General features: G+C 56.4%; 11 protein-coding genes across 11 annotated transcripts; 5 read left to right on the top strand and 6 right to left on the bottom strand.

Moving 5' to 3' along the window:
* Positions 1-220: 220 nt before the first annotated feature.
* On the top strand, positions 221-1,933 carry SPSK_07362 (MFS transporter; the record flags this gene model as incomplete). The annotated part of the gene is made up of 1 exon (XM_016734026.1): positions 221-1,933. The coding sequence occupies one exon, from the start codon at positions 221-223 to the stop codon at positions 1,931-1,933; it is 1,713 nt and encodes a 570-aa protein (XP_016590961.1).
* Positions 1,934-3,214: 1,281 nt separating this feature from the next.
* Positions 3,215-3,814, top strand: SPSK_08014 (uncharacterized protein; the record flags this gene model as incomplete). Its single annotated transcript, XM_016734665.1, has 1 exon — positions 3,215-3,814. One exon carries the CDS (start codon positions 3,215-3,217, stop codon positions 3,812-3,814), a length of 600 nt encoding a protein of 199 aa, XP_016590960.1.
* A 198-nt stretch (positions 3,815-4,012) lies between these two features.
* SPSK_07399 (aminopeptidase Y) lies at positions 4,013-5,644 on the bottom strand (the record flags this gene model as incomplete). Its single annotated transcript, XM_016734062.1, has 1 exon — positions 4,013-5,644. The coding sequence occupies one exon, from the start codon at positions 5,642-5,644 to the stop codon at positions 4,013-4,015; it is 1,632 nt and encodes a 543-aa protein (XP_016590959.1).
* Positions 5,645-6,483: 839 nt separating this feature from the next.
* Positions 6,484-8,190, bottom strand: SPSK_07366 (benzoate 4-monooxygenase cytochrome P450; the record flags this gene model as incomplete). The annotated part of the gene is made up of 2 exons (XM_016734030.1): positions 6,484-8,034; positions 8,095-8,190. 2 exons carry the CDS (start codon positions 8,188-8,190, stop codon positions 6,484-6,486), a joined length of 1,647 nt encoding a protein of 548 aa, XP_016590958.1.
* A 1,525-nt stretch (positions 8,191-9,715) lies between these two features.
* Positions 9,716-11,150, bottom strand: SPSK_07505 (uncharacterized protein; the record flags this gene model as incomplete). The annotated part of the gene is made up of 2 exons (XM_016734167.1): positions 9,716-11,053; positions 11,109-11,150. 2 exons carry the CDS (start codon positions 11,148-11,150, stop codon positions 9,716-9,718), a joined length of 1,380 nt encoding a protein of 459 aa, XP_016590957.1.
* Positions 11,151-12,168: 1,018 nt separating this feature from the next.
* On the bottom strand, positions 12,169-14,459 carry SPSK_07131 (uncharacterized protein; the record flags this gene model as incomplete). Its single annotated transcript, XM_016733799.1, has 2 exons — positions 12,169-14,322; positions 14,385-14,459. The coding sequence occupies 2 exons, from the start codon at positions 14,457-14,459 to the stop codon at positions 12,169-12,171; spliced, it is 2,229 nt and encodes a 742-aa protein (XP_016590956.1).
* Positions 14,460-15,029: 570 nt separating this feature from the next.
* SPSK_07210 (uncharacterized protein) lies at positions 15,030-17,030 on the bottom strand (the record flags this gene model as incomplete). Its single annotated transcript, XM_016733874.1, has 1 exon — positions 15,030-17,030. One exon carries the CDS (start codon positions 17,028-17,030, stop codon positions 15,030-15,032), a length of 2,001 nt encoding a protein of 666 aa, XP_016590955.1.
* A 2,630-nt stretch (positions 17,031-19,660) lies between these two features.
* On the bottom strand, positions 19,661-20,685 carry SPSK_07749 (uncharacterized protein; the record flags this gene model as incomplete). The annotated part of the gene is made up of 2 exons (XM_016734406.1): positions 19,661-20,544; positions 20,652-20,685. The coding sequence occupies 2 exons, from the start codon at positions 20,683-20,685 to the stop codon at positions 19,661-19,663; spliced, it is 918 nt and encodes a 305-aa protein (XP_016590954.1).
* An 855-nt stretch (positions 20,686-21,540) lies between these two features.
* Positions 21,541-22,107, top strand: SPSK_08026 (uncharacterized protein; the record flags this gene model as incomplete). Its single annotated transcript, XM_016734677.1, has 1 exon — positions 21,541-22,107. The coding sequence occupies one exon, from the start codon at positions 21,541-21,543 to the stop codon at positions 22,105-22,107; it is 567 nt and encodes a 188-aa protein (XP_016590953.1).
* Positions 22,108-23,025: 918 nt separating this feature from the next.
* SPSK_07510 (lipase 1 precursor) lies at positions 23,026-24,447 on the top strand (the record flags this gene model as incomplete). The annotated part of the gene is made up of 1 exon (XM_016734172.1): positions 23,026-24,447. The coding sequence occupies one exon, from the start codon at positions 23,026-23,028 to the stop codon at positions 24,445-24,447; it is 1,422 nt and encodes a 473-aa protein (XP_016590952.1).
* A 280-nt stretch (positions 24,448-24,727) lies between these two features.
* On the top strand, positions 24,728-26,197 carry SPSK_07487 (gluconolactonase; the record flags this gene model as incomplete). Its single annotated transcript, XM_016734149.1, has 2 exons — positions 24,728-25,030; positions 25,121-26,197. The coding sequence occupies 2 exons, from the start codon at positions 24,728-24,730 to the stop codon at positions 26,195-26,197; spliced, it is 1,380 nt and encodes a 459-aa protein (XP_016590951.1).
* Positions 26,198-27,909: the final 1,712 nt, after the last annotated feature.

The following is a 27,909-nucleotide window of genomic DNA, read 5'->3' as shown; positions in this document are numbered from 1 at the left end:
AGCTGGCATTGACACATCCGAGCGTATTTTACATTTTCTGCTTTTCTCTCACTCTGTTTGCCGTTTCTCTTATCTCGCTCTTCATATTTCCTTCATCGCAATCTTGCGTCTACATGACTATTTCCTCAGTCTACTTCCGACACCCCGGCCCACGTGACCGGCACCATCACCACTACCACCGTCGCACTTTCCTCCGGTCGCCTTTCTTCCCCATACGGCGATGATCACAAGCTCCATTCGCTATGTTTACCGCGAGTCCGGGCTGGCGTCCGTCTTCAACACGGGCGCCGACGCCTGGATCATTATCCTCGCTCGCACGTGTCGCATGTTCGCCTACGGCGCCAGCGCCCTCGTCCTTGCCCTCTTTTTCGCCGAGCTCGACGTCTCGGACGAGCGCATCGGCCTTTTCATGACCTTGACACTCGCCGGCGATGTTGGTCTTTCGCTTCTCCTGACCCTCGTGGCCGACCACGTTGGCCGCCGCCGCACACTCATGTTCGGCTCCGTGCTCATGATTATGTCTGGCACCACGTTTGCCCTGAGCGAGAACTACTGGCTACTGCTGGTGGCCGCCGTGGCAGGCGTCATCAGCGCTACCGGTGGTGACTTTGGTCCCTTCCGTGCTGTCGAGGAGTCGATGCTCTCCGAGCTTACTAACCCAAACACAAGGGCCGACGTGCTCGTCTGGTACGTGACCACGTCTGCGCTGGGGTCGGCTGTCGGCACGGAGGTGGCCGGCCGCGCCGTGCACTATCTCAACAGCGACAGTGCAGCTGGGGGGATGGGCTGGCCGCTGCGTCAGGCGTACCACGCTTGCTACTGGGCCTACGCGGCCATGGGCATTCTCAACCTGGTGCTGAGCTTGATGCTGTCCACCAAGTCCGAACTGCAGCACCGGTCCATCGAAGACGCCGATACTGTCGTCGGTGACAGCGACTCAACCAGCGCCATCCAATTGTCATCGAGATCTAGTACAAGCCGGGACACGCCTCGGGCAACAGCAACGCCGGAAAGAAGCAGTAGCAGTAGCGCCACTGTAGTCGATGATAGCGAAGAAGGCGGTCTGTCCGGGGGCAACACCGGCAGCACCCACCACGAAGACGACGACAGCGATTTTGGTGGCGAGGGAGATCCCCTGGCTCACCCTGGGACAGATTCAGCGCCGCCCCAATCTGCACCCGCCAATGCCCCCGGCCGCTTCAGCCAAATCTCCAAAAAGACGCGCTCCATCATGTACGGCCTCTGGTTCCTGCTCATGGTCGACTCGCTCGCCGATGGTATGGCCAGCATTGCCTTGACCTCGTACTATTTGGACAGCAAGTTCCACATGGGCAAGGACTCGCTCGGCAACATTCTGTCCATCAGCTACTTGCTCGCTGCCTTTTCGTCCGTCTTTGCGGGTCCGCTCTCCCGCTACATTGGCCTCATCAACACCATGGTCTTTACGCACGTGCCCTCGTCCGCTGCCGTCCTCTTGTTCCCCCTGCCAAACAGCATCGGCCTGACGTACGCCCTCCTCCTGCTGCGAATCGGTCTCAACAACCTCGACCAGGCCCCCCGCGCCGCTCTCATTGCGGCCGTTGTCCGTCCCGAAGAACGCACTGCTGTCCTCGGCATCACCAGCCTGCTGCGCACTCTGGCCTCCACCACAGGCCCTACAGTGACCGGCTTCCTCGCCGGCAATGGTCGCTTCTGGATCGCATTTGTGGTGGCCGGCGCGCTGCGCCTCGCGTACGACTTTGGTCTGTTTGCCATGTTTGTCAACATCCGCCTCTACCAGTACGAGCCGACAACGCCACCCAAGGAAGCGTCGTCGAACGGAAGTACCTCTGCGTCGGCCAACGACACCCACGGTGACTACAGCAGCGTCCCGGGCCACCCGGACGCATTTGTGCTAGACGAGGAAGAGAGCATCGCGGGAGACAACAGGTGAAGCGAGGCTACTAGGGCATGTCGCCGGTGGAAAGGGTATTGAATTACGATTTTGATTTTAATTTAAAGTTGGAATTTCCATCCTACAATTGCGTTGGTGTATGGATTTGCTCATTGATTTCATGAGTTTTTGCAGCTAGATTCTCTTTTCATTGAAGATCACATTACACGTCATTCAGACTTGGTTGCCAATGGTCTCCTCTAGACGTATGTTTATTTCACGGCCACCGCAGCCTATCGTCTCTGCTAATTTTCATGATTTGTCACTGTGCATGGCAAGATTACCGGCAAAAGGGCACAAATTGGATTCAGGAACGGACGAACGTGGAAAAGGCGGAATGATTAATATATTTAACGAAGAGGGAAAGGGTAAGAGAGCGGGAAAGCGCGATAGACCAAGAGCAGAAACGAAACGACACGGAACGAGTGCCTCCCGCAGAGTGGAGGATGGTGGCAGAGGCGGCAAGCAGTCCGTCTGACGGATTGGGAGCTTAATGGAAATCATAAGATAGAATTATATAAGGAGACGTTGTCAAAAATATCAATTCTTTGTAAAATATAAGTTTTCTCGCCTTATTTTCTTTTTCCAAAATGATAACTCACTATAAAAATCGTTACAAAACACGTTTAACTTTGATCCAAGACATATAAGAATTTAGGACTTCGCCCTGGGTAGATATTTATTTAATACCTCAGTCGATATTCACCCACATCGATGATTCCCAATATTAATGAAGAGTAAATGGCCCTTGCCCGCTCTGTTTTGACAGGAAACGGGAACTGGGGAACACAACCACCCTGACGATGGGTGGCTGGTATGCGGATATTGGATAATGGACAGTACGTCGTATCTCCACGTACATTTGAAGCTCGAGCCCTGGCGCCGAGACTTTTGCCGGTCGCTTTCAATCTATTTAGAAGACTGAGAGAACCGACGCTTCCAAATACCTGAGAAGAGCCGCTTGACGTAAACAAAGAAACCCGCAACGACAGCCCCGGAGCGCTGACGTTAAAATCAACCAACGCAATAGAGGCAGGATGGAACAAAGAGACAAATTAATAAAATCTGAGCACAATTTGTTTATATCTCGCTACGCATGGGGCAGCTTCTCACCCTGGTAGGCCTCGCGTCCAGTTCCGTTTCGTGCTGGACAGATTATATATCACACAATCCCTTGGGCTCTTTCTCTTGTCGTTGTACTTTTTTCTAGCACCCATGCAACCTTTTTGTTTTCTGACTGACTGACGACCCATTCAACTCCCTTACCACCAAAACACCAGCATGCAGCTCTCCGTCTCTGCCCTGCTCGGCCTTGTCGCCGCTGCTAATGCCCACGGCCTTGTCACCTCGCCGGCTACCCGCACGCCCGGGGCTGCCACGGCGGCCGTTTGCGGCGAGACCATGGTCAAATTCTACCAGGCCGACAACACGTCGTATCCTGAGGCGCTCTTCCGCGCCAACCCCAAAGGCATCGGCGCCGACTACAACGCCGCCAAGTGCAACCTGTACCTGTGCCGCGGCTACCAGTTTGGCGACAACACCAAGAATGTGCAGTCGTACAAGCCGGGCGAGAAGGTCGACATGGACGTGTTCATCCGCATCCCGCACAAGGGCTATGCCAACGTGTCGGTGGTGGACACGACGACCAACAAGATTCTGGGCACGCCGCTCATCGACTGGCCGGACAACTACGCGGCGACGCTGACGCCGCCGGCGAACCAGACCAAGTTTAGCGTGACGATCCCGACGACGCTGGGCGACCAGTGCACGACGGCCGGCGCATGCGTCCTGCAGTGGTACTGGCTGGGGCAGGGCCAGACGTACGAGTCGTGCGTCGACTTTACGACGCCCAAGACGACGCCCATGCGGTTCACAGCATAAGCTGCGGGAGAGGATAAAGGACGAGTACATTTGCTGTCCAAAGCGATGGTAGTGCTTGGTTCAAATTGGTTGGCAATGTTCCACTGTGTCGTTGAAATGTGCATATATTTCTATAGTGTATGATGGAGTATCAAAAACAAAAAAGACAACCAAATATTTATTTACAAGGATTAGTCCCTATATGTTTTCTTCCCTCATTTACAGAACTAGCTTGCCGCCGTGGTACCTGACCTTTGAGCTGTACGTAGTCGACGCCGCCGCAACGTCGTCCAGCGTGCGCTTTGGGAAGCCGTCGAACGAGATGGCGTACGTGGCCACCGAGTGGGCAACCAGCTGAGAATTGAGCTCCCAGGCCGTCAGGTTGACATTGCTGACGTCGTCGCACAGCTGGTGGTAGCACGGGTCGTACCAGTCGCCGGCCGTGCCACCAAACAGCGCAGCCTCTTCCTCGGTCTTGACGCCCTCGGCACCCGTGGCAATGCCACCAGCGGGGATGCCGGCTCGGATGAAGCCGTCGTAGTCGCTACGGCCGTCAAAGGGGATCAGGGTGTAGTTGAGGCCGTGGGCGGCGTACCAGTCGGCATACAGGTCGCGCAGGGCCTGCGAGCCGGCCGGGTTCTCGCTGTCCAAAGCGTTGTAGACCTGATAGGCATAGTTGGGGCTGGCCAGCATGTCGTAGTCCATAAAGAGGCGCACCTTGAGGTTCTCCTCGGGCGACAGCGACGCGGCATAGTAGTCGGAGCCCAACAGGCCCTCTTCCTCGGCCGCCCACCACGCGAAGCGCACGCAGTTGTTGACGCTGAAGTGAGACAGCTGCGCGGCCACCTCGATCAGCGTCAGACTGCCAGAGCCGTCGTCGTTGATGCCGGGACCCTCGGCAACACTGTCGCTATGGCCGCCCAGCATGACACAGTGATCCGGGTCGCCGCCCACGGTCTGGGCCAGGATGTTCTTGGTGATGATGGTGCGCACCTCCGAGTCGATGTAGGCAATGCCGTCATAGCTGGCGCCCGTCTTGAGCGCAGCAGCGAGCGGCTGGCCCTCTTCGCCGGACAGGCCAAACGTGGCAATCTGGTCCGGGTTCGGCGCGCCCAGCGTGCCGCTGAGCGGGCCATCCTCCGTGTTGTAAACGACAGCCGCAACGGCGCCAGCTTTGCCAGCCAGCTCCGACTTGGTGCCAAAGGGGCACGTACCGCGCTGTATAAGCGCAATGGCGCCCTTAACGTCGGCGGGGTAGTCGCCGGCGTCGCAGCCGTCGTTGGCCACGAGAGCGAGCTGGGCAAAGACGGGCTGCTTGGACTTTGTCGGTGGAGTCAGGCCCATGGGACGGCTGTCGACAACGGTATCGTTCAGGACGAGGCGCCACTCGTAGACGTTGCCCGTCGTGGCCGGGAACGTCTGGTTCCAGACGTGGTAGTAGCCGTCCTTGCCCTCCTCGGGGTTGCCGCCGCCGAGCGCGGAGACAATGGAGTAGATGTAGTCGAGGGTGCCGTTGTGACCGCCGCTGCCGATGACGCGCGTCGGATGGCCGTACTCGGTGTAGCCGCGCTGAGCAATGCCATAGAGGGCTTTGGCGTGGCCGAGCAGGCGCTTGCTGGAGATTTTGCTCTGCAGCGCCTCGCTGTCGACGAGCGGCTTCTTCGCGGAGGAGGCGGCGGAGGCGGTGGTGTCGTCGTCCGACACGAGAAGAGGAGGAGCAACCGCATCGAAGCTCTCGTGCACAATCAGAGGCTGCTGCACTGCATTATCGGAGACGGCGATGGGCAGCTTGAGGGCCGATGCGCTGCTCAGCAGCACGGCCGCCGCGAGCGGCGCTTTCCAGCCTGGCATTTGGAGAGAGGGAAAGGAGGAAGCGGCTATAAAAGACGGCAAAAACAAACAAAAACGAGTGTGTTCTGCGGTGCTGATGGAAGTCCGTAACGAAGACAAAAGAGCAAGAAGAGAAGAGCTCGAAAAAGGTGACGGAAGACGAGGAGACGAAAGGCAAGAGGCCGGAAACCGAGTCACGAGCCCAGTGAAGGATCAGGAAGGAGCTTTGCGGCGCTAAAAAGCGTCGCAAGGCAGGTCCGAGTCAGGCACAGGATTCCTCTTGGCTTGGCGGATGTGGGGCTCATGGGCGCTTTTGACCGCATTGGGTTGCTTTGGTGGCCGGTGCTCGATTCGGGAGCGCTAACGCCAGAGATAAGACCAATGGCATAATACGGGGGCAAGCGAGTGGAATATTGCGCCTTTTGCGTACTCTGGCGGTGGGTAATTGCTTTCGTTAATGATGATTCAAGCAAGATACGCAAAGGTTCATTATGCATTTATACCGTATTCGAGTGTTGGTACTGTCTTCACGTTCGTTCTTTCCTTTTACAAAATGATGAAGACGGTGGAGGCAGGCGCAAGGAGAGTCTGGAGAGGTGCGAATAAATGGCAGGAGCAAACACCCCAAATCGAGGACAAAAGAGGCCCTTTCAATCTTGTTTGTCATTTTCATACTTCTCATGCGACGTGTTATCCAATCTCGTCCATGCCGTGGAAACCGTCAATGCGTGCAAGTAATCTCGAGAACGCCTAGCATTAACACAATCGAAACATTTATGAATCCAACGCCATCCGCCTGGCGGCTCGTCAGGCAACGTGTGCCTCAGACGACTATTTATCCTCACACATCATTCACTGCGTTACGCCTTGTCGGCCCGCTCGGTGACGCCCATCATCAGCGGTGGCTTTTCCCAAAAGGCATAGGTCTTCTGGTCGGCGGCCCAGCGAATGCTGTCCGGCTGGGTCGCCAGGTCAAAGTTGAAGACGATGCGGGCCAAGACCGCGCGCATATCGGCCACCGCCAAATAGCGGCCGATGCAATTGCGGGGGCCGTACGAGAAGGGATGGAAAGCGTCGCGTTGATCGTTCTGGAAACGCTTGTCGGCACCGGCGCCCGTGAGCCAGCGCTCAGGCGCGAACGTATCGGGCAGCGCAAAGTTGCGCTTGTTCCGGAACATGGCATAGTAGGAGATGGTGAGGACAGTGGCCTCGGGCAGGTAGAACTGGCCGTTGGCCACGGTGGTGCCGCCGGCCTTGGCCTGGCGACCAAAGCCCCAGACAGTGGGTGGGTGCATGCGCAGGGCCTCGTCCAAGACGGCGCCGAGGTACGGCAGATTTTTGACGCCGGCAAAATTGATCTCCGCCTCTGACGAAAAGGCGCCACGCACCTCGGCCTGCAGTTTCTCCAGTGGAGACTGGCCACCGGCGGCCGGGGCGGGAGTTGTGGACAGGAAATACAAGGCAGCGCTCACGGCTGTAGCCGATGTCTCGGCGCCGGCCGTAATAAAGGTCGTGAGCGAAGCGTGCATGCGCTTGGTCGTCCAAAAGTCTTCGTTTTCGAGCATGGGTGTCACAAAGTCTGCCCGGCCAGGACCCAAAACGCGGCGGCGCTTGATCTTGTCGTCGGACATTGTATGGTGCCACATGAGTTGGTCGCGAGCCTCGCGGGTCATTTTCAGCCAGATGGCGAGGCGGGCAAGCGTGGTGCCCAACAAGCGGTGGAGGTTGACCTTGGTCACGCCACCCTTTACGCCTTTGGCAATCATTGCCACCCACGCATGCTCGGCGCCGTCGACGAGGCTGCCAAAGGGCTCGCCGAAGCCCAGCTCGCCGATGATGTCAAAGAACAGCCAATTGGTGTACTGGACCATATCGACGACGTTGCTGTCTTGGTCGTCTTTGCCTTCTTTGCCGTCACTCTTTTTCGAGCTCTTCTTGGCGGCGGCATGGAGAAGACCGACGAGTCTGTCGATGTGGCTCTGAATGAGCGGCTCCTGCTCGGTGACGGCCTTGGTGGAAAAGGCCGCATTCAGTGACTTGCGAGCCATGATGTGGTCTGCCTGTGGCATGTAGAGCAAACTTCCGGGCCGCGAGATGTTGTTATAGAAGACCGTTTCCTTGGGGTTCTCCGCGTACGCGTGGCCGCCATTTGCTTCGGTTCCCGGCATGCGTTTCTGTCCAAAGACATCACTCCAGCCATGGGCCCCCGCAAATGACACCTCGTTGGGGCCAATGCGTACAACGTCGCCGTATTCCATGTGCATATCGCGCAAAATCTTGTGGGCATCGCCAGACATGTACATGCGGTAGCGGGGAAGGCCCGTGGCGGCGTACCACCAGGGACCCGGGACGACGCGAAGTGGATGGAGGAATATGTTGTAAACGATGCGGGCAAAGAAACCTAGGATGGTCTGGATCGTTAGAGGTTCTTCAAGCCGGCTCTACTTCCAACCGCTTCAATTTTGACTCACTGTGATGACGGCCAGGCGGAAGATCAGCGCCGCGGGTGGCATACTAACCTGCCCAGCCTTGATGAGGCCGAGCAGACTCTCAGGAGATGTTGACATGGTAGTGAAGCGAAGCTGATGAAAGGGAGAAACTGCCAAATGCTGTTGTCGCAGGCCGAGAGGGGGAATGTGTGGCTCTTGGGGACATGAGCCTTATGTTGGAATTCTATCCACTGTTTGAGACACTTGCCTTCTGTAACTATCAACCCTTGTCTCCATGTCTATGGCTTCTGACCTTTTGAAGCGGGCGGTTACTTGTATAAGGATAGACAAAAACGTTACATCCTTTCCGGTCATCTTGTGAGAAGTGGATGTGGGCGTGAGCGTGGCTGTGGACGTGAACAACTGGCACACGGCCGGGAGAAAGATCACTCTGTAAACGGCCCATGCGGCTCGGAAACTCGAAATAGCGGCGTCGATCAGAGGACTCGCTGTGACTCGGCAGGCAGAAAAGATCCGCAGAAAAGGCCGGTTCCTTGGTAGTGTACAGTTGTGTCCAAGCAAAATCAGATTACGCAAACACTTGTGGCGACGATACAACCATCACAACAGATCAGTCGGGCCGGGAACTTGTCCGAACTCGTCCGCCGGACGCCTTACGGAGTACATTGTGCGTGGCACTGTGGACAAAACTTATTCCCGGTTCTCACGACCGCGTCTCCGTAGGTCCTGTTTCAGGACAAAACATGGCCCTCAAATTTTGGTGCACCAGCAAGTCTTTGTTCGCCGCTCATACGTTTCCATTCCGGTGCAATTGCCTTCAGAAACGGCATTATATGTTTCTTTGATCCCTATTATCAGTTCCACCATAGCTCTTCTCAATTTGGGCCACATATGACTGGTGTTTATGCAGCACCAAGCACATGCCACACCAGCTTCGTCTCCATCTTCGATGCGTGTCATTTTGCGCCCTGCGTATCGTAACTCGGATCGGCAAGTATCCTTTGCAACCGTGGCACGCGTTGTTTTGTCCAATTCGGTGTTCTGTACGATACGTATATTTCAAAGACAGAAAGGAGACAAGAAAGAAAGAAAGTTACAAAAGACCAAGACCGAATCTCCACTCCTGTCGGACTCGTATCCATCGTCTAACAGATGTGTGCCAGCATGGCCTTTAAAACTGGGCGTTGATTACGAGTAGCGTCGCTGCCGCAGGTCGGAGTAACACCCTTCCATCAGTCGTATTGTACGATATACGGAGTATGCTGACATATTCCTGTTCGTATATCCGAAAATTACCAAAATCCCGACAGCTACCATGGATGTTTAGGAAATCAAAACCCCCCCCCAAAAAAGCGGCGTCAGGTCCTGTCAGCACTAATTCAACGTTGCGACCAGTTAAGAGTCCGCATAAACATCAGATCCATACTCCGGTTTTCAGGTTGACCAAAAAACGCGGCCAAAGTAAATAGAAAGAATAAAACTGAAAATGGAGCAAATCTAGAAACCAAAAGGAAATTCGAGAACTAAAGTTACATGTATCAAAAACAACAGAACGCCGCCGCTGATATATTGGAAGATGGAAAATACAAGATACACTGTAAGTGCCCCATGTGACCGACCATGAAGCAGGCTATATAGGCGGTTACGCCTGCTCGCCCAGCGGTGTCAGGCCGGCGCGAAACGGTCGCTGCAGGTTCTTAATCTTGTTGTCGTCGACACGCCAGACGCCCTTGGTGCGGTCGTCGTGCAGCTGCAAGTGTGTTCCGGCGGCACCCGCAGCCGCTGCCAAGCGGTGGAAGACGGCATCGCCGTCGTGCTCGGCATTCTTGAAAAAGAGCGGCGTCCAGACCTCGCCGGCGGCGGCCTCGCGGGCGCGCATGCGGCGCTGGGCCTGCTCGATCTTGGACTTTTCTGCAACGGTCTGGCTCAGATCGCCCTTGCCGAGACCGTCGAGCACACCCGCCCAGGCACGCCGCGACTCCCAGGGGTCCTGGGTGGCAGTGTCGGGCAGATCAATGGGTGCGGGCTTGTTCTCGGGGGCGTCGACGTCGTATGTCTCGAGCACAGCGCCGGACCGCGCGTCACGGACGGTCCAGCCCTTGCTCCAGACGCCCTCAATGGTGTAAAGCACGTCGCGCTTCGTGCTGCCGGGCTCGCTGGGGCCGAAAACCTTGGCCGTGAATGCGTTGCGCGTGCCGCCCCAAGCCAGGCCCTGGCCGGAAAACTTGATCTCGGCCGTGTAGCCGCTGCTGCCGACGACGTGGTAGGTTTCGGTGATTTCAGGATACAAGCGGCCGGACAAGAAGCCGCGCACCTTGATAACGGGCAGGGGAATCAGGTAATCTTCATCGTACGCATCAACGCGCACCACCGCGTGGCCAACCTGGCGCACCTGGACGCTGCCCGAAAAGGTCATTTCGACGCGGGCGTATCCGTCGGCACGCACGCCGTGGACGTCGTCGGAAATGTGCATGGCGGTGATGGGCGGGTGATGGCTGACCTGCTCGGCGACAAGACGGGTGGTTATGCGGTCGGTGCCACAGGCGCAGGACGACGAGGTGGAGGAGGTGGTGGTGTTGGTGGAGTTGGTGGCGGAGGAAGAGATGGTTGTGCTGCGGCTCAGGCCAGGCTCTTGGTGCTGGCTCGAGAGACTGCTTCGTGCCGACGGGCTCCTGCTCTCCACGCCATGTGTCTTCTCGTCCGTCCACTCGGCGAGGAACAGCTCGCCCAAAAACGCATTGAGCGGCTTCTTGATGCTTGTCGAGGGCGAGCCGCCGACGTACATTTGTGAGCGCAGGGCAATGAGGACCATGCGCAAGACGAGCAGACAGCGGCGATCGGCGGCGGGCTCAAGTGCAGGTGCTGCAAAAACGGCGGGTCGTTGGGCCCAGCACCGGCCGACTTCGACGACGGACATGGGCGCGAGCATGGATGGCGGGCCGGTGACGTTGGCGAGATCGCCTGAGGTCGAAGAGAGGAACTGGACATTGTTAGAGGAAAGGCAGGGGATCGTCACAATTGTGAAGTCAACAAACCTGCAGAAGCTCCTTGCAGCGAGAGGCAAGAGACTTGTCCATTGCGGTGGATGTGCTGCAACTCTGTGAGGGCTTGGTGTGGTGGCACTAGGCGTGATCGGCAATGGCGATGTAAGTGATATTGGTGTTGGTGATGACCAGCGAAAGTAAACAGACAATGGGCTTGCTTTTCAATTTCCAATGCTCTTGAAACAAATCACCTCTGTCTATCAGTACTTTCCCTTGGCGTCGTTCGTGCCTTCTCTTTTTATGTTTTACATGACTACTTGGCGTGCGGAGGAAGGTACGTGGCTGTCTCCTGCTTCACTTTTGTTTCACCCACTTGTGGTGGGAAGGTGCGCCATACGCCGCGTTGCCCCACGCCAACAACGAAGCGACTCTTAGCCTGGTCTGCAGCATCGCACCTGCCTCAGTTGAAGGAATCGAGTAACCGAGCTTCTACAGCTCCTGCCTCGTCATAGCACAGGGTGACCATGGAATAGTATGTGGGAAATGCGCGCACCTGCAGAGTACAGGTACCGGGGAGCCAATAGGGCCGCTAGGATGCCGTGTTCTTGGTCTACTGATGCACTGCCGCTTGGGCAATTGTATGGCGCTGCTGGCGACATCGACGGCACTTGCACGGAAGCACTGTTCTCCGGCAGACCATTTTGCATCGCTTGCTATTTTTGCCCTGTTCTTCTAGCCCTTTTCGTACTCCCGGGCGGATGGTGACGCCGTCGGGGTCTGGAGTGTCGCCGGCAAATGCACTACAGCCACTGAAATACACTCGTTTAGCGGGCACTAGCGTGCTAGAAGCGCTGAGAGATGCTAAATTCTTATATTGCTGCGCCACTGTTGTCGACGAGACGGTCCAATTCGACGGCCATGTATTGTACCGAACAGACGTCCTGGAGAAAATAGACAAATGTTTCGTGCGTGTTCATCAGATTGCTTGAAATCGCACCAAATGGACTGAAATATCATACTGTAAATCCCTGATCATGGTATCATCGTGTCGGTGGATATTATACCTCCGACAGTTTCATTGTTTCTCCCCGAATTTCTGATGCTTTCTCTTTTATGCCATCTCTTTGTCCTCGGCCCTCGCCGATGTGGCGTCGGGTCGGGTGGCATCGAGTGTTACATCGTCTGTAGTGTTGCCCGATACTGGCTCGCTTGCCGTCTCCGTCTCGTCTTCCTTTTTGGCGCCCTCCTTCTCCGAGACTGACGAAGCCGACGACGCCCCATCGCCCTTCTTAGACCGTGAGAATATGGACGTGCCCGGAATGAAGGTCGACGCAGACTTCGACATGCTGGACATGGAAGACATGGTGGGCATAGCCATGGAGGACATGGAGGGAATCGAAGACCGCGACAGGCCGTCAATGCGCGGCATCTTGGCCGGCAGCTGCGACGACCAGCCGGACACACGCTTGAGGCCTGTGCCGGCATTCTGGGCAACCGACAGGAGATGCCGCAGGTAGGTGGCGCGGTCTTCGGGCGGCATGTCTGCGGCTGCTGCTGTAGAGCCCGGGCCGACAAGATCGTCGTCGTCGTCGTCGTCGTCGTCGTCAATCACAATGGCTGAAGCAGTATTGCTGCCCTTGGCCTCGTTCTCCTCGCCCTCGCCACCGCGCATCAATGACGCCGTGGCAGCAATGTCGATGGGTGACTCGTCCGGCAGGCCCTTTTCGGTGTCATTCTGATTGTCGTCCGTCGATCCGCCAGCCACATCGTCGTCGCCTTCGTTGCGGGCGGCCTCGGCTGCTGCCGCCAGCCCCGACTTGCTGCTTCCCTCCACAATCTCAACGCCCTCGTCCGTCACCCGGATAGAATCCTCTTCCGTCGCATCCTTGTCGGCTTCGGCCGCCTCTTCAGCTAGCATAGGGCCCAGCGTGTCCACAATGGGGTTGTCGTTGCTGAACCAGCTGGCAACAAGCACGGCAGCACGGCCGGTGAAGGCATCGTAGTGGGGGTTTTTGTCGCGCTTGAAAAGGCTGATGTGCGCCTGCACCTCGTCTTCGCACGTCGACATAGTCCAGCGCTCGAACATGGAAGAAATGGCCGTCGTTTCGGTTTCACTGTTGTCTGGCTGGGTTTGGCCATTGTCGGTCGTGTCTTCCTTCTCCTCTTGGTTCGTCTTCGCTGCTTCGTCGACAGCTTCCTTGTTGTCATCTTTGTCTTTCTCGGCGTCTGTCCCGTCTTTCTCGTTCTCTTTCTGTTTCTCCTTTTCCTTCTCCTTTTCCTTCTTTTCTTTTTGTTTGTCTTCTGGCACTGCACAGAACGTCCGCTCCGGGACAAAATACCCGCCGCTCCAGTAGCCGTTGGCCCCCAACGACACATACAAATCGTGCACGCCGATGCCGCCCTGCAATCCGCCCAGTCGTTGCAGCCGCCGGTTCAATTCGGCCTGCTTCAGGAGCGCGCCCACAAACGTAAAGTGCGCTGACAACCACGCAAACGACTCGCCCACGTTGCGCCGGTTGATGTACGCCAGGCCCTGGCCGATGGCGTCGACGCCCGACTGGCAGCCCTCGCGCAGGCTCTGCCGGTCCATGCGGCGCACCTTTTCCACGCCAGCCATAATGGCCTTGCGGTGTGTGTAGGCCGCGACGCCGCCGGCCGCAATGGCGCCGACCGTGCCGGAGCGCACAGCCACGAGCTGCCAGACCTTCCAGCCGGCGCTGGCGGCGCCACGCGCAGCACTCCCGCCACCACCACCACCACTGCTCGACGGCTTGGCAGCACGCCCCATGGCCAACCGTCCCAGGGCGACGGGCCCTGCAGACAGCGCCGTCATCACATTGAACACGGTCTGCACCTTGCTGTAGTTGGAGAACGCGCCGTAGACGAACATGGACCGCGACAGGCCGTTGTAGGGCGTGTCGAGCGCCAGGAGGCCCTGGATGGGCGGGAAGAGCGCCGTCGTGTTGTCGGCCGCCCCAGTCTCTTGCTCGGCCGCCCGGCGCTCGTCAAGCGCCAGGAACAGCGCGTCGGCCGCAACGAACCCGCCCATGGAGTGTGCGACAAGCACGACGCCCACCTGGCGGTCATTGGGCGGCCACGGCGTGTCCAGGTGCTGTTTTCGGACGTCCATCACGCGCGCCTTGAGCCACTCCAGAAACTGCTGGCTGGCCTCTGCGAGCTCGCCCTTGGTCTCGTAGCGCGGGTACACGACCGTCTCCACGCGGTCGTGGTCCGGCAGGATGCCGGCGACGGTGGATTTGAGGTCCTACACACAGTTAGATATTGCGTGCAGCAGAAAACGCAAGGACGCACTACCGTGAGACGTACATCAGGAAAGCTGCGAAAGGTGTTGCCGCCGCCCTTGAAGCCGTGCACAAAGCACAGCAAGAGAATGCGTGGCATCTTGCAAGCCTTAACGTGGGCTATATCGAAAAGAAAAGTCGAGTAGACGATGAGACAACGTTGCTCAGGAAGCCATGTTGTGAAAAGGAAACGTGAGTTCCTCAACAACGAGGCGACGTCAAAGGTTTTATTGTGAATGGTTTCGTTGAAGCAAGATCGAGCTATGGAGTGGCCTCCCGGCCACTAAACCGCTGTGGCGAAACGGTGACACCGCAACCTACGCACTAAAACACGTGTAAAGGCCGCTAATGTCCCATCCAAATCTTGGTTCGATAGCCCTGACGTGTCATTTACAATCACTACATTTCCTTATGTCGTCATCCATCCTTTACGATCAGGTTTCGAGCGTCGTCGTATTACAGCCAACAAGTTTGCATTGGGTCGGTCCAGACTTGAAGCTGTATTCAATGGCATTTATTGTTAACCGAAAGAGCTGTTTTTATTTCATTGCATTCCAAGTTTTATTATTTTAGGACCGCCAATAACACCTGATTAATTCGTACATACATGCTCTCCGCCAAATTACTCGCATCTGTTGCTCTAGAAAAATCAAATCCTAATCGCACTCCTCTAAATCAAACCTTGTAGGTAAGGCCGGATGGAAAAGGCCGACCCTCCTTGGTTGCTGTCATTGGCCCTGCTCGGCAGCCCAGGTAGAGGTCCGGCTGGAGGAACGGTCGGCTCCCGCTGCGTCCGGCTGCGTGACGATGGGGATGCCGCCGCCACATTTGCGGTAGCAGCCGGCGTGGCGCCGTATTGAGACACCGGCGCTAGCTGGCTAACAAAGTCGTGATACTCGCGGGCCAGGCTATCAGCGCTGTCCTTATTAGTGTACCGACTAGCGGTTGTCTCCTTTGTGCGGGTGCTACTGCTGTTGTTATTGTTGTTGCTATTGTTGTTGTTGTTGTTGTAGCTGGTATTGCCTGCATAGTAGGCATAGTTGGTCGCATACAGAGCATTGCTGGTCTTGTTGCCGGCGCTGCCCGCTGTGGTAGTCGCTCGCTGCATCTGGCTGCGGTTCCATTCCTCCTCCATGCGGCTGATGCGGTCGAGGCCGCGCGGCTCCGAGCGGCTCCCCGGTCCGAGAGGTTCGTAGACGCTGGACGTCGGCCGAGGCTTGTATGTGCTTGTGGTTGTGCCTGCATTTGTACTGGCCACAGGAATCATGCGGCTGGTGCGGCTAAAATTGCGGCTTGCACGCACTTGATTCTGGCTCCGGTAGACGTTCAGAGGCGCAACGACATCACGAGCACTGCTGGTTGGGCTGCCAGCCTCAAAGAAGGTGGACCCGTTGTTGGTGCTGTTGCCGTTGTTTGCTGTAGATGCGTCGCCGCCACCAGCTGTCGTAAACGACCATGTTGAGAAAATTCGGTCGTTTGAGGACACAGCTGTGGCCGTTGGTGCGCTAGAGTCGGCCGGGGCCGCAGCCGAAGCCACTTTCGCTTTCGCTGCCTCCTCGCCTTCTGGAAAGACTCGCTCATACTCTGGAAGCTTGTACTCTTTCAGAGTGACTTCAGACGGCGGCGCGACGCGGCTGTCCATTTTGGGCCGTGTTGTCGAGGCCCGAATACGCCATTGGCGCAAGCTACCGCCGCTGCTGCGGCTCTCGCCGGAGAGACCAGTACCGCTGGCAGCGCTTGGGCTTCCTCTGCCGCTGGGCTTCTTCACCGTGCTGTTCGTGGCGGCCGGCCGCCGCTTCCAGAACCAGAGAAAGACGATGCATCCAAGAGATGCCAGACCCACAGCGCCTAGAATAATACCAGCAAAGGCGAGGACCACCTCGGGCGTTGTGCAGGCACCGAGCGCGTTGTTCTGCCGGTTGGTCTGCAGAATAGGCGGCTGGCTTTGTGGGGCTGAGGCTCCATTGGCCTCTGGGACTGTGCCGGGCAACCCTGCATCCGTTACCGCAGTCACAGTCGCCGTCGGCAGATTGGCCACGGCCGCGGCCTGCTGGGCCACAAAGGAGGCGCTGGCGCTGGCAACAGCGGCCACCATGACGGATGACATGCTGATAGACATCACCTGCTCTGCCGAGGAGACAGACGCCAGCATGGATGCCGCGAGAGACGACGAGAGCGATGCCTGGGCGGACGCTGCCGACGACTGCGCGGAAGCCAAGGCCGATGAAGCACTCCGGCTCGCCTGGCTGGCACTGCGGCTCGCGTCGTCGGCACTCTGTTTCAGCGTGTTCACGGCCTGCTGTGCCGACTGGAGGCTTGTCTGCAACTGGGAGATGGTGCTTGACGCGGATGAACTCAGTGATGTAAAACGAGAGCTGAAGGAGGAGGAGATGGATGACAACGAAGCAGAGTTGCGTTGTTGTTCTTGTTGTTCTTGCTGCTGGAGCTGCTGAATCTGAGCATTATTGTTGTTGTTGCTGTTAGCATTGTCATCGCGAAGATGGATGAGAGCATCGCTTGGACGTGGCAGAGAAAACGCCTGGCATGGTAAGGTGAGGGATGCATGTGCCGCTGGTGCTGTTGTTTGTGGTGGACGAACAACACCGGCTGATGCCCCTGGTAAGCTGGCGCCACCGAGGGCGAAGCAAAAAAAAGCAAACGTGTGTTTCATTATGGCGGATGTTGACGAAGGAAATGGGTATCAATATGAAAATGAATGAGTACAGGAGACGTGCCGGGAAAGAAGGAAGAACACGATGGAAACCGAGAAGAAGAGAAAACAGCGACCAGGTCAAAAGGGACGGGCAAGTCAGCGATATTAAAGATAATGGAAAGCCAGGGAAGCAGGAAAGAAGTGATCCCGGTGTGGCCACATCGATAGACCCGGAACCGAGGCGGACCTCAGGACGAGGGCAGAAACGAAGTGATGCGCAGGGTAAAGTCAGACCGTAAAAAGGAGCAGCAAAGAATGACAAAGTGGATGAAGCAGTAGCGGATGATACAGCTCCTCAGACCTTGCCTTCAGGTCGGGTGATGAGATGTCCATGGCGAGCGATCTCTGGACGCTCTGTTGCTCTCGTACCGCTCTCATCCCGTCTTGTCTGGCCTCGTCTGTACTCGACTTCGCAGTTCCTTCTTCTCATGCCTCACATCGAAGCATGCGACAGCGTCGCAACCAGACAACGGAAACAGTCGACCTGGAGCTGGCTAAATGGGAAGAGACCAAGTGGGAACCAAACATCGTGAGAAGTTCTTGGCGACGGTGGGTAACCAGCGAACTCCCATCTCAAACACAGCTTGCCAGTTGGTCATTGAACAATGGACCGTGGGTGAGCATCATATTTGTGTTCTCAACGAATTAGCCGGCGTCATCTTTGGTAGTGTGGACTGGTAGAACGAAGAGGCCGAAGCAATCCGGGGAACCGAATGCAACGTCTGGAGTCCACCTTGCGTGCTGGCCTCTGCCGAGCATCAGCTGCAGAACCCGGCTTGTGGGGTCGAACGGCGGTAGAGGCGATGTTAGCAAAGAAGAAAAGAAAACGAAAAGAACACTGGAAGCGGAGAAGCAATGGCTGCACCAAACTCGGCAGTAGAAAATGAATGCAAATGTACCGGTACATGTGTGATCGCCGCCGGGTTGCCTTGCGCTTGTTGAGTCGTACGAGGATGGCGGAGGGCGGCATAAGAGGCAGCATCAATAGGTGCGAGAAAAAAAAGAAACCAGGGGTGACCTGACCTCACATCGCATGTGTGCTCAATCACAGCAACTCTGTGGCGTCAAGATCGGCGATGCATGAAATGCAAACGACATTAGCAAGGGGCAAGAGGAAAGCCCGAGAGACTGTGGGGCCCTTGGAAGCATAGAAGGAACAAAGAACGACAAGACGAAGAAGGAAAGAAGGAGGGAGAGAAGGAAACGTGCGAGGGAAGGCGCGACCCAAAAATACACAAATAAAAAAAGGTGAAAGAACGGATGGCATCCAGCTACCCGGCGTGTGGGGCAGGAACGATCGTGTCTTCTCGGCCGACGCCGTTTGGTTCGGCTGATATGGAAAGTCTGAGATTCTTCACGCCAAACACTCTAAACACGCCCAATTTCGATTTTCCAAAGTCCAGCAGGCAAACTTCTTCCCTTACCGTCTTCTTTTCATCATGTGTCTAGTATTGTGTTCTCGGTTTTCGTCTCATTTCGACGGCACATTCTGCTTAGTTGTGTTTATTTTGCCTGCCTTCTTTCATCCATGTGCCGTTATTTTTGCCAAAATTCCAGGTCATGAGAAAAGAGTTGGGAAAATTCGGCCAAGAAACAACGGGCACGCTGGTGTTTTCAAAAGATATAAAGATGTCGACAAGATGACTGTGGGACCGCACATTGAAGAAGAAGCATAGTTGCTCTCGTTTGCTATCGCGTTTCTTCATGTAACCTCACGATTCTCCGTTCATCTCAAACTTCAGAGACCCTGCATTTCATCTTAACTTGCCACCTCGTCCGCACTTTGATGCTCCTTCGTCTCTGGCCCTGTCCCTGTTTGCTCGTCGCTTCCTTGCCTTTGATCAATGTCTGACCGCATTAAAGTTTGCATACAACACCTACTTTATTCGCCTTCTTTTCTTCCTCTTCTGTTATCCTTCTTTCCTCCACCCTTACCTTCCTGGCGTGCTGGCCCTCATTTCATCCCTCCTCTCCGCTCTTCCGTGCTTGATCGACGACCGGCAGCCCCTGCTTCCCCAGATCACCACCCAAAGTCTTAGCTTTCATTCACATGTATCAGCACATTGTAAACCATCGCGTATTTTTTAATGTGCCGTTCCCCAGCGACAATTTAGGCGTACCAAATTCCAAGCCGGCTGGATCAGCATCTCCATCTGGGGTCTCCATTCACGACAGATGCTCACGGCCTAGTGGTTCGGCTGATACTTGTCCAAAGACCAGCCGAGCCTGTAGCGACCAAAAACGACCAATTCGTCTCAACACTTTGCCGTACCAGTAGAATGTCAAATCGAGCACCAGACTCTTCGGACACCCCAGGCAAAGGCCACTTACGGCTTGTCTGCTCTGTCCGTCGACTCGTTGTTTGAGAATGTTTTATCAAAACAGGCATACCAAATACGCACATTTTCTCGCCATTGCATAGTTCACTGTTTGGTTTTACCGACTCGGCGATGCCGCAATGAACCCGGCTATTTATTTATGACATGATACCTTTTGTACATAATTACAGAAGACTGGTGGTTTTGGTCCAAAACATGCCCATTCCTAAAACAAAAAAAAGAGAGAGAAAAGAATGAAAACTCATGGTTTCAAATGCCGTCCTCATTTTGGTCACCCGCCATTTCTAAATCTTCGTGATGAACCTCGGCCCAATGTGCAGATGCTTCCGTATCGCCCGCACGGAGAGCAAACTCGGCAGCCAATTTGCTCGTGCGCACGGCGTAGTCCACAAATCCATGCTCGGCAATGTAGGCAGCTAGCTTGCCAGCCCGGTGCGCGAAAGCAAGCTCCCGTTCCTGGCTGCCGGGGCCCAAGGCAGCAGCTTCCTCGAGCTCATCGAGTACGTGCTGCATGTGCACGCGCTCGGCATCGTCATGCACCGATGCAGCCGCACAGGACGTGCACATGCACGTAAAGCCGTACTGGGCAAGACGTGTACGACGTGTCGCCGTGTCGGCCAGCAGCGGGATGTATGTCGTGACAAGTTCGTCGCCAGCGGCAATGGCGCGGGCAGCGACAATGACACGGCGGTACACGCCCGTCGTTGGGTCCAAGACGTCCGTGTTGAGCACGTTGGGGCGACAATCGTGATTGATGAGGGCGACGTCTGGATAGAGGGCAACACGTCCATCGCGTGTGTTGTACGCGTTGCTTCGAAGGATGCGCATGAGGCGGCTGCTGTATACGCCGTCGTTGTCCGTCTCGTCCTTCCCCTCGTCGCCGAAGCGCACCTCGTGGCAGGACAAGTACGCTTCTTGCTGGCTGTCTGTCAGCCGCGCATACGCGTCGGCCACGACGGGCTGTAAGGCCGCGATGGAGAAACCCACGCCGGGCACCACCGGTGGCGGCATGACTGTGACCAGAGGGTCTTCGACGAGGAGCCGCCGACCTCGCAGGATGTCCACCAGTGCAAAAAGGCCGCGACCTTTGTCCGGTGTCATGCGGACCTCCCAGAGGGCATCGGACGGACGGTCTGTCTGTTCATTTCTCGGGCATGTCGGTGCCTGCAGTTGTTAGGGATCGCAAGCCTTTGCAAATAATGACATGCAGAAAATTCGAGATATCCAGAGTATGACGTACCAGGAGTGCCAAGGCTACCGTTGTCGATGCGCATATTGGTGGTAGTTTTGCATGCGTAGCACGCACACCGCTGATATACAGAGCTGCCAAGAATAACAGCCCAAGAATTGCCATATTTTTGTCACCTTATCCGGACGGGTTCATGGTTCACCAGAAAGGGAATTTCATCCAGGTAAGTGCATTTTGCCATGGCTCTGAGTTCTTGAGCATGGCCAACTCCTCGTGCGTCGTCGCTTGTTTCATGTCGACTGCCCCTTGCCATTATCCCACCAAATTCACAATGAGACAAAATAACTCAAAGACCGTGCGCACAAGCAACGACGTGACGAAATTATGTCATCCCTTGTACGGAGCCATTGAAAGACATAAGACCTAAGTGAAAAACAATGAAGACATGAAATCTGTCAATTTATGCTCCAGAGGAAGCAATGTATAATGCACGCAAAGGCCTTGAACTCCTTCGCTTGTAAGGAGTAAGCACAGGCGAGCTGGAAAGGCGCCTTGGTCACCTCATAGCAAGGAGTCTCAGCTATATTTGACATGCTGTATACGGCCGTGCAGGCAAAGCAGACACGACGGCAAGTAATGTTGGCCGATGTTTGTGCAGACGGGATAAAACTTATAGCAGCTGTATGTCTGGCTCTTTCCGTAGAGTCCCTGCTATTGTGCTTTTTAATATTCGTAAAATAGTACCAAAAATAAAACATGCCTGCCAAACGCGTCTAGATTCCGATCTAATCTTCCCAGCCGGTGATGGATATGTCAATGATAAAACTAAAATAAATAAAAGTGTTTGTTCTCTGCACTCTTTCCATCTACCAGTTCGTTTGGTTTCGTTACGCCTGCGTCTCTCCAAGTCCAAAAGTCAACATCTCCAGTACAGCCGACAATGCAGCTCCTTTCGCCCCTCGTTCTCCTCGCCCTCGCGGCATTGGGTATGCCTGCCCAGGCACAGAACGCTACAGTGCCCACCCCCGCCGCACCCGGCCTCGATTTCTTGTTCAGCTGCAACGTCTCGGTGGGCCTGTCCGTCAAGGTCGGCACGGGCGTCAAGAACACGACGCGGGCCGTGTTCCCCGTGTACGGTGGCCAGGCCATCGGTCCCCGCGTGCAAGGCAAGGTGCTCGAAATCGGTGCGGACTGGGCGTCGTACGGCACGCTGCTGAACGGCGTCAACGTGGCCGACGACGACACCGCGAGCAAGAACCCCAATGCCACGAAATACTTTGCGACGGACGCGCGGTTCCAGCTCCTGACGCTGGACGGAGCCAACATTTTGGTCGCGACACAAGGGCAGACCGCGCCGGGGACGACCACCGGCGCGGTGCATGTGCGCGCCACCCTCGAAACGGCGAGCGCGGCCTACAGCTGGGTCAATGGCATTTTGGTGGTGGGCGTTCTGCGGACGAACAGCGACGGCTACCAGATTGATCTGTGGCAGTTGACGACGCCCTAGGTGGGCGGCGAGGAGGCGGACCACAACGACAAGCAGCGTGCGCGAGGCAAACGCTACGGGTGACGGGGAACGGGAGACGAAGGCAGAGATTGCTCCGATGGTTCTGGAATTAAAAAATTGTATCCCGAAAAAAGATCACAACTATTTACACTTACAGTGGATCTGATGATCGGAGTCAAGCGATCTTGACATGTCTCGTTTAGCCTATTGTTTCCGCTTTAAAGGATCCTACTTTTGTGTTTCCTTATCCGTTCACTGTCAACACGCCCCCCTCATCTTGTGCCGCGAATGCTTCCGATTGTATTTGTTCAGGAACCAGGTCGGCCCTATCCAGTGCCATGCCATATGCCATATATGGGTATAGCATAGATGGGATCTGGTATTGTGAGCAGCGTCCCGTAATTTTGAGAGCCGCGTGCAATATGCTAATAATAGAAGATGGGTATGAAAATAGTGATAAATTTGAATGCGGCGTGGATACGGTCCACAGATAGGTGACGTTGAGAGATTTTGTCTTGTAAAAAAAAGGAATTGCGAGAGTAACGTTCATAAAAGCGACTGTCTCTGAACAAATGCAAGCGAAGTCGAAGATGACGAGCTGGATGCTACCAAAAATAAACCAATTTGACTAGATAATATCCAAACCGACCAATTCTATCCCGGTATTGTGTCCAAGCGAGAGGATCCAGCCAAAGCGAGGAAACCGGAAACATCGTAGACAGGTCTAGAACTTGGCGGGTATTCTTGCCAACTTACCTCTTGGTGACTTGGATCGGTACGAGACCTTTTGGACGGTGCTTGGCGTCTTATTTCGTTTTTACAAGACGTTCACCGTGCATGTGGTCTTGACCTCAGGAAGGGAGCCTACCTAACCATCGTTTTTGCCTCTAGCCACACTCGACACTGGACGCCTCAACAATGCAGCTCGCTCAACTGATTACATTCTGTGCGACGTACATTGTCACCGTACACGCGGACGTCGGTGATGGCAGTGTCTCGGGCACACGCCTGCCAAAGCCTTCCCGGGACCCGTGGATGACCACACCGCCACCGGCCGGGTGGGAGTCTGCGGCACTCGGTACGGTGCTCAAAGTGCGCCCGCACGCTTACAACATGTCCAAGTCGGCCATCGGCTTCGAGGGCTACCGCGACGTGTTCCAGCTGATGTTCCGGTCGTCGGACAGTCACAGCCAGCCGATGGTGGGCGTGACAACCGTTTTCGTGCCGGATGGACGCGGCGGCGACGGAGCCGGCAATGCGTCCACCTCCCATGTCCCCGTCTTGTCGTACCACCCGCCATACGACACGGCGTGCATCGACGCCAGTCCCAGCTACGGGCTGCAGTTCGGCGAGCCGTACGGGGAGATTGCATTGGCCCTCAAGCGCGGCTGGTTTGTGTCGGTGCCCGACTACGAGGGTCCACAGGCGAGTTATGGCGCCGGTGTGCTGGCCGGGCACGTCCTGTTGGATGCCACCAAGGCGGTCGTCGCCACGCTGCGCCAGGGCGTGCCGACGTCCGCCGACCTGCCCACATTCAGAAACACGACCGCCACGCCAGCCACGCCAGCCACGCACAACGTGACCGTTGCCTTCTGGGGGTACAGCAGCGGCGCCGGGGCCACAAACTTTGCCCTCGAAATGGCCGACGCGTACGCCCCCGACTTGGTGCTGCACGGCGCTGTCGTTGGCGGCATGACGGCCAACCTCACGCACAGCCTCGAGCTGCTGAGCGGGCGCGATGTGGCCGGCCTGCTGGCGCAGACGCTCTTGGGCATCACGACGCAGTACCCGGACCAGAAGAAGGTCCTGGACGACAGCCTGTGGCCCTCTGGCATCTACAACGTGAGCGAGTTCTACAGCGCGCGCAACATGAGCGGCTGGCAGTCGCTGGTGCACTTTGCGTACCAGAACATGTTCTCGTATTTCCGAGAGAGCCGTGCCTCCATTTTCGGGCCGGCGTCGATGCGCGAGATGCTGAAGACGGAGGGATGGGCCGGGCAGCACGGCACACCGCCATGGCGGACGCGCACGTTCTACTACCAGGCCGTGGCCGACGAGATGTGCCCGGCCGAACAGGTGGACCGGCTGGTTGACTCGATTTGCGCGGCGCGCAAGAACGCGACGGCATCGTCGTCGTCGTCGCCGTCGCTCTTCCTCTACCAGCGAAACCTGGTTGGCGGACACAATGACGAGCTGAGTAATGGCCGGCAGCGGGCGCTGGATTTCCTTGGCGAGATCTTGGACGGGACGCAAACGGCCATGACAGCCGGCCTACCAGCGACGGGATGTGTGATACAAAACGTGACGGTGTCTGTTGATCCCAATGGGCCGTTTCACTAGAGATTGTTGAGGGGATCTGAAGTGTACCGCAGAGGATCGGAATGTAAAGTACGGAAATAGCTTCAATGGAATTCGTGACAATTCTGTCTACGGCGCATGTTGTACCACCGCACTGAGAGCCTTAGCGTGTTTAGCGGTGCATAGCGGGACTCTGAGCCGCTCCCAGCCCCCCATTCCTTCTGTATTTTACTGCTTCGACAGGCCACACGTCATCGGCGCAACGAAAAGCTTCACTCTATTTACATTGTCACAAACGCCACGTCAAACACCACATCGCACAATGGCATCGCGACCCGCAAAACCGGAGAAGAGCGCCTCTCCTGCGCCGGTAACGCGGTGGTACAACTCGGGGGCTCTCTCCACGCTCTTCATCGTCGCGGCGACCTATCTTTTCTTCGCCGTCACCTATCAAGCCAGCCATGTGTTGGGCTTTTCGGTGCCGCTGTTGTCGCGGCTGCCACGGCCCTCGTTTCTGCAGCCCAAGGCCGCTACCATCCCGTCACATGCCCAGGTCATTGACCAGCGGGCATTCAATGCGTTGCCTCACGTCCCGCCGTCGACGGAGTTCAATGGCACCGGCCAGGTACTGCGCGGCGCGCCCTCCCTGTCTTTGGCCTAGCTCATCGCTCCTGCTTTGAGATAATTCCTTGCTGACATAACCACCTTCCTCCAGCCCTTTGTTCCACCTGGCCACACCTTGGACTCTCTAAAGGCGCGCCCCTTTCATATCTACGACCCGGCCTTTGCGGCCCTGCTTGGCCCTGATCCGACGCTGACGCGCATTGCCGTGTCGGACAAGGACCCGCTCTTCCACGAGGCCGTCGTCTGGTCGCGTGGCACCGACGAGGTGTTTTTCGTGCAGAACGCCGGGGCCCCCGACGCCGGCACTGGCTTGGCCAAGTCGGCCATCATCCAAAAGATTTCGCTGCGGGATGCGCAGGCGGCCGCCGACCGCAAAAGGGCCGGCGCCAGCGAGGCCGACACCGTGGTGCCCGTGGCCGTGGTCGACGCGTCGCCGCAGGTCGTCAACCCCAATGGCGCCGCCAACTACCGCGGCCAGATTCTGTTCGCCGGCGAGGGCATGGGCCCCGACGTGCCCTCGGCGCTCTACGCCATGCACCCGCGGCCGCCCTACAACACCACGGTGCTGCTCAACAACTACTTTGGCCGCCAGTTCAGCTCGCTCAACGACGTCGCCGTCCACCCGGCGTCGCGCCACGTCTACTTCACCGACACCCTCTATGGCTTCCTGCAGGACTTCCGGCCCGCCCCCGGCCTGCCCAACCAGGTCTACCGCTGGAACGACGCCACCGGCGCGGTGACGGTCGTGGCCGACGGGTTCACGCTGCCCAATGGCCTGGCCTTCTCGCCCGACGGCCGGCACGCCTACGTCTCGGACACGGGCATGCACCACGGTCTCCGCGGCTTTGACCTGCGCGACCCGGCCACCATCTACCGGTTCGACGTCCGCGACGACGGCACCTTTGACAACCGCAAGACGTTTGCCCATGTCGACGCGGTCGTGCCCGATGGCGTCCACTGCGACGCCGAGGGCAACGTCTACGCCGGCTGCGGCGACGGCATCCAGGTCTGGAACCCTGCGGGCACACTGCTCGGCAAGATTTTCCTGGGCACCGGCGCCGCCAATTTTCAGTTTGCAGGTGCCGGCCGCATGGTCGTCTGCGCCGAGACGGAGCTCTACTACGTGACACTGGCCGCTGTCGGCGCGGTTGTTGAGGCAGAGATGTAGCTGTAGCCGTACGATTGCGAGACGATAGCAGGACGGAAGAATACAAACCGGCGACGTCGTTCAACAGGGAAACTTCAAAACTCCGTCAAACCTCCATCCCAGGGAAGCAAATGGCGCCTAGTTTTAATCTTGTGAAGAAACAATGAGCTGCAGGTGACTGTGATTGAGACCATGAACCTAGAATTCCACGGTTTTATCCGTTTCGAGAATGGCGTCACGACGGCGACGACGGCGACGACGGCGACGACGGCAATGATGGACGTGCCTTCGGTCCCGTTCAACGCCGTCACCAACACGACTGCGGGCGACTCGTCGTGCCTGCGCTCATGAAAGCAGCAAACACCATCTTCGTAGCCATTTCAGTTCAAAATACACTTAGTACCTTGTATTACTTCTGTAGTAGCCACTACACATTACCTCTACCATTTACCGGGCCCAGTCAAGTTTCATGGATCCGCTCGATCTCGACGCATTCCAGTGCCCCCTGGCAGCTGGCACCTGTCAGTTTCTCTCCCTTTCGCCCTATTGCCTTCACCCTGAGATCGCGATGCATCACTTCGCAAAGGGATACGTTGTTGCCAGAACGACGATACGCACAAGGGGGAGACGGTGACGGGCGCGACTCTGATGTCGCTTGACGTAGGGAGAGAATGGAAAGAAGAATGGATATAAGGTATAAGCCAAAAGGCAAGAGGGAGAAGGCGCGATTTGCTCCCCAAGGGGGTTCTAACAAGGGAGAGTAGGCCGATGAGACAAAAGGGGGTTGACCACAAGGGAGGGACCAAACGAAAGTTGACAGCTGTGGAGTTACAACATTGCCCTGTCACAATTTTTGGTCGACGGAGCAAAGTGTTGGCAGCACGATCCAAGATCCATGGGCTTTGCCGATTGAACCCACAGCCCTCCGGCCGTTGATGGAATGTGGGACATCGTGTCAAGACAGCTTAAAATGGATGGCTGGCAGTGTGAGGGAAGCGGGAAGGCCTAGCCAAAATATGTATATATATAAAGAAAAAAGAAAGAAAGAAAAGTCAACTCGCCAAAAGCGACCCATACCCACCCCTAATAGGCAAAGAAGCTTCTGCAAGTCTGAGTCCCCACTGCGTCCATTGACCTTAGCTGAACGGGGTAAAAAGGGAGTATTGCTTCACTAAAGTAGACATAATTGGCGTGAAACCTTGGGCTGCCAAAAAAAAAAGCCCCTCCCGCGTGCCGTACGCCTGCCGAGGGCACACTGCCGGAGACTACCCCGTTCGCTCTATGATTCCCTGCTGGTCCGCCGAGTCGGAGCTCATGGGGGAAACGTGCACCGACCACGGCCCAGAGCCGTTCGTTGTGTCTCTATCAGTCCAAATAAGACAGACCGTCTACCAGGTCAAGCTAGAGAGAGTCCATGACGACATAACTCAAGTAGAAACTGCATATACGAGGGCCGTCAAATATGGTCGAGACAGTCTGTAATTATGCTCACGTCGTCTGACCTGTTCAAAACACAAAGATGGCAGGGTCCTGTCGGATGCAGGGGGGGAGGTTGCTTTTTTCTTTGCTTTTGCTGATATGGAGAGAGACTGGCGGAGGAGCGTTCGAATAAGGCTTACGAGTACAGAATGCCGACACTTGTAAACAAAAGAATGTGTCGTGAAAGCTCCACGTCCGGGCACCCGCATTAAAGCTCATCTTATGCAAGACAAATAACAAACTAGGTGTTGTAC

The sequence above is a fragment of the Sporothrix schenckii genome, assembly GCF_000961545.1.
Source record: "Sporothrix schenckii 1099-18 chromosome Unknown Cont41, whole genome shotgun sequence".
NCBI lineage: Eukaryota > Fungi > Ascomycota > Sordariomycetes > Ophiostomatales > Ophiostomataceae > Sporothrix > Sporothrix schenckii.
This window is presented reverse-complemented; position numbering and strand designations above follow the sequence as displayed.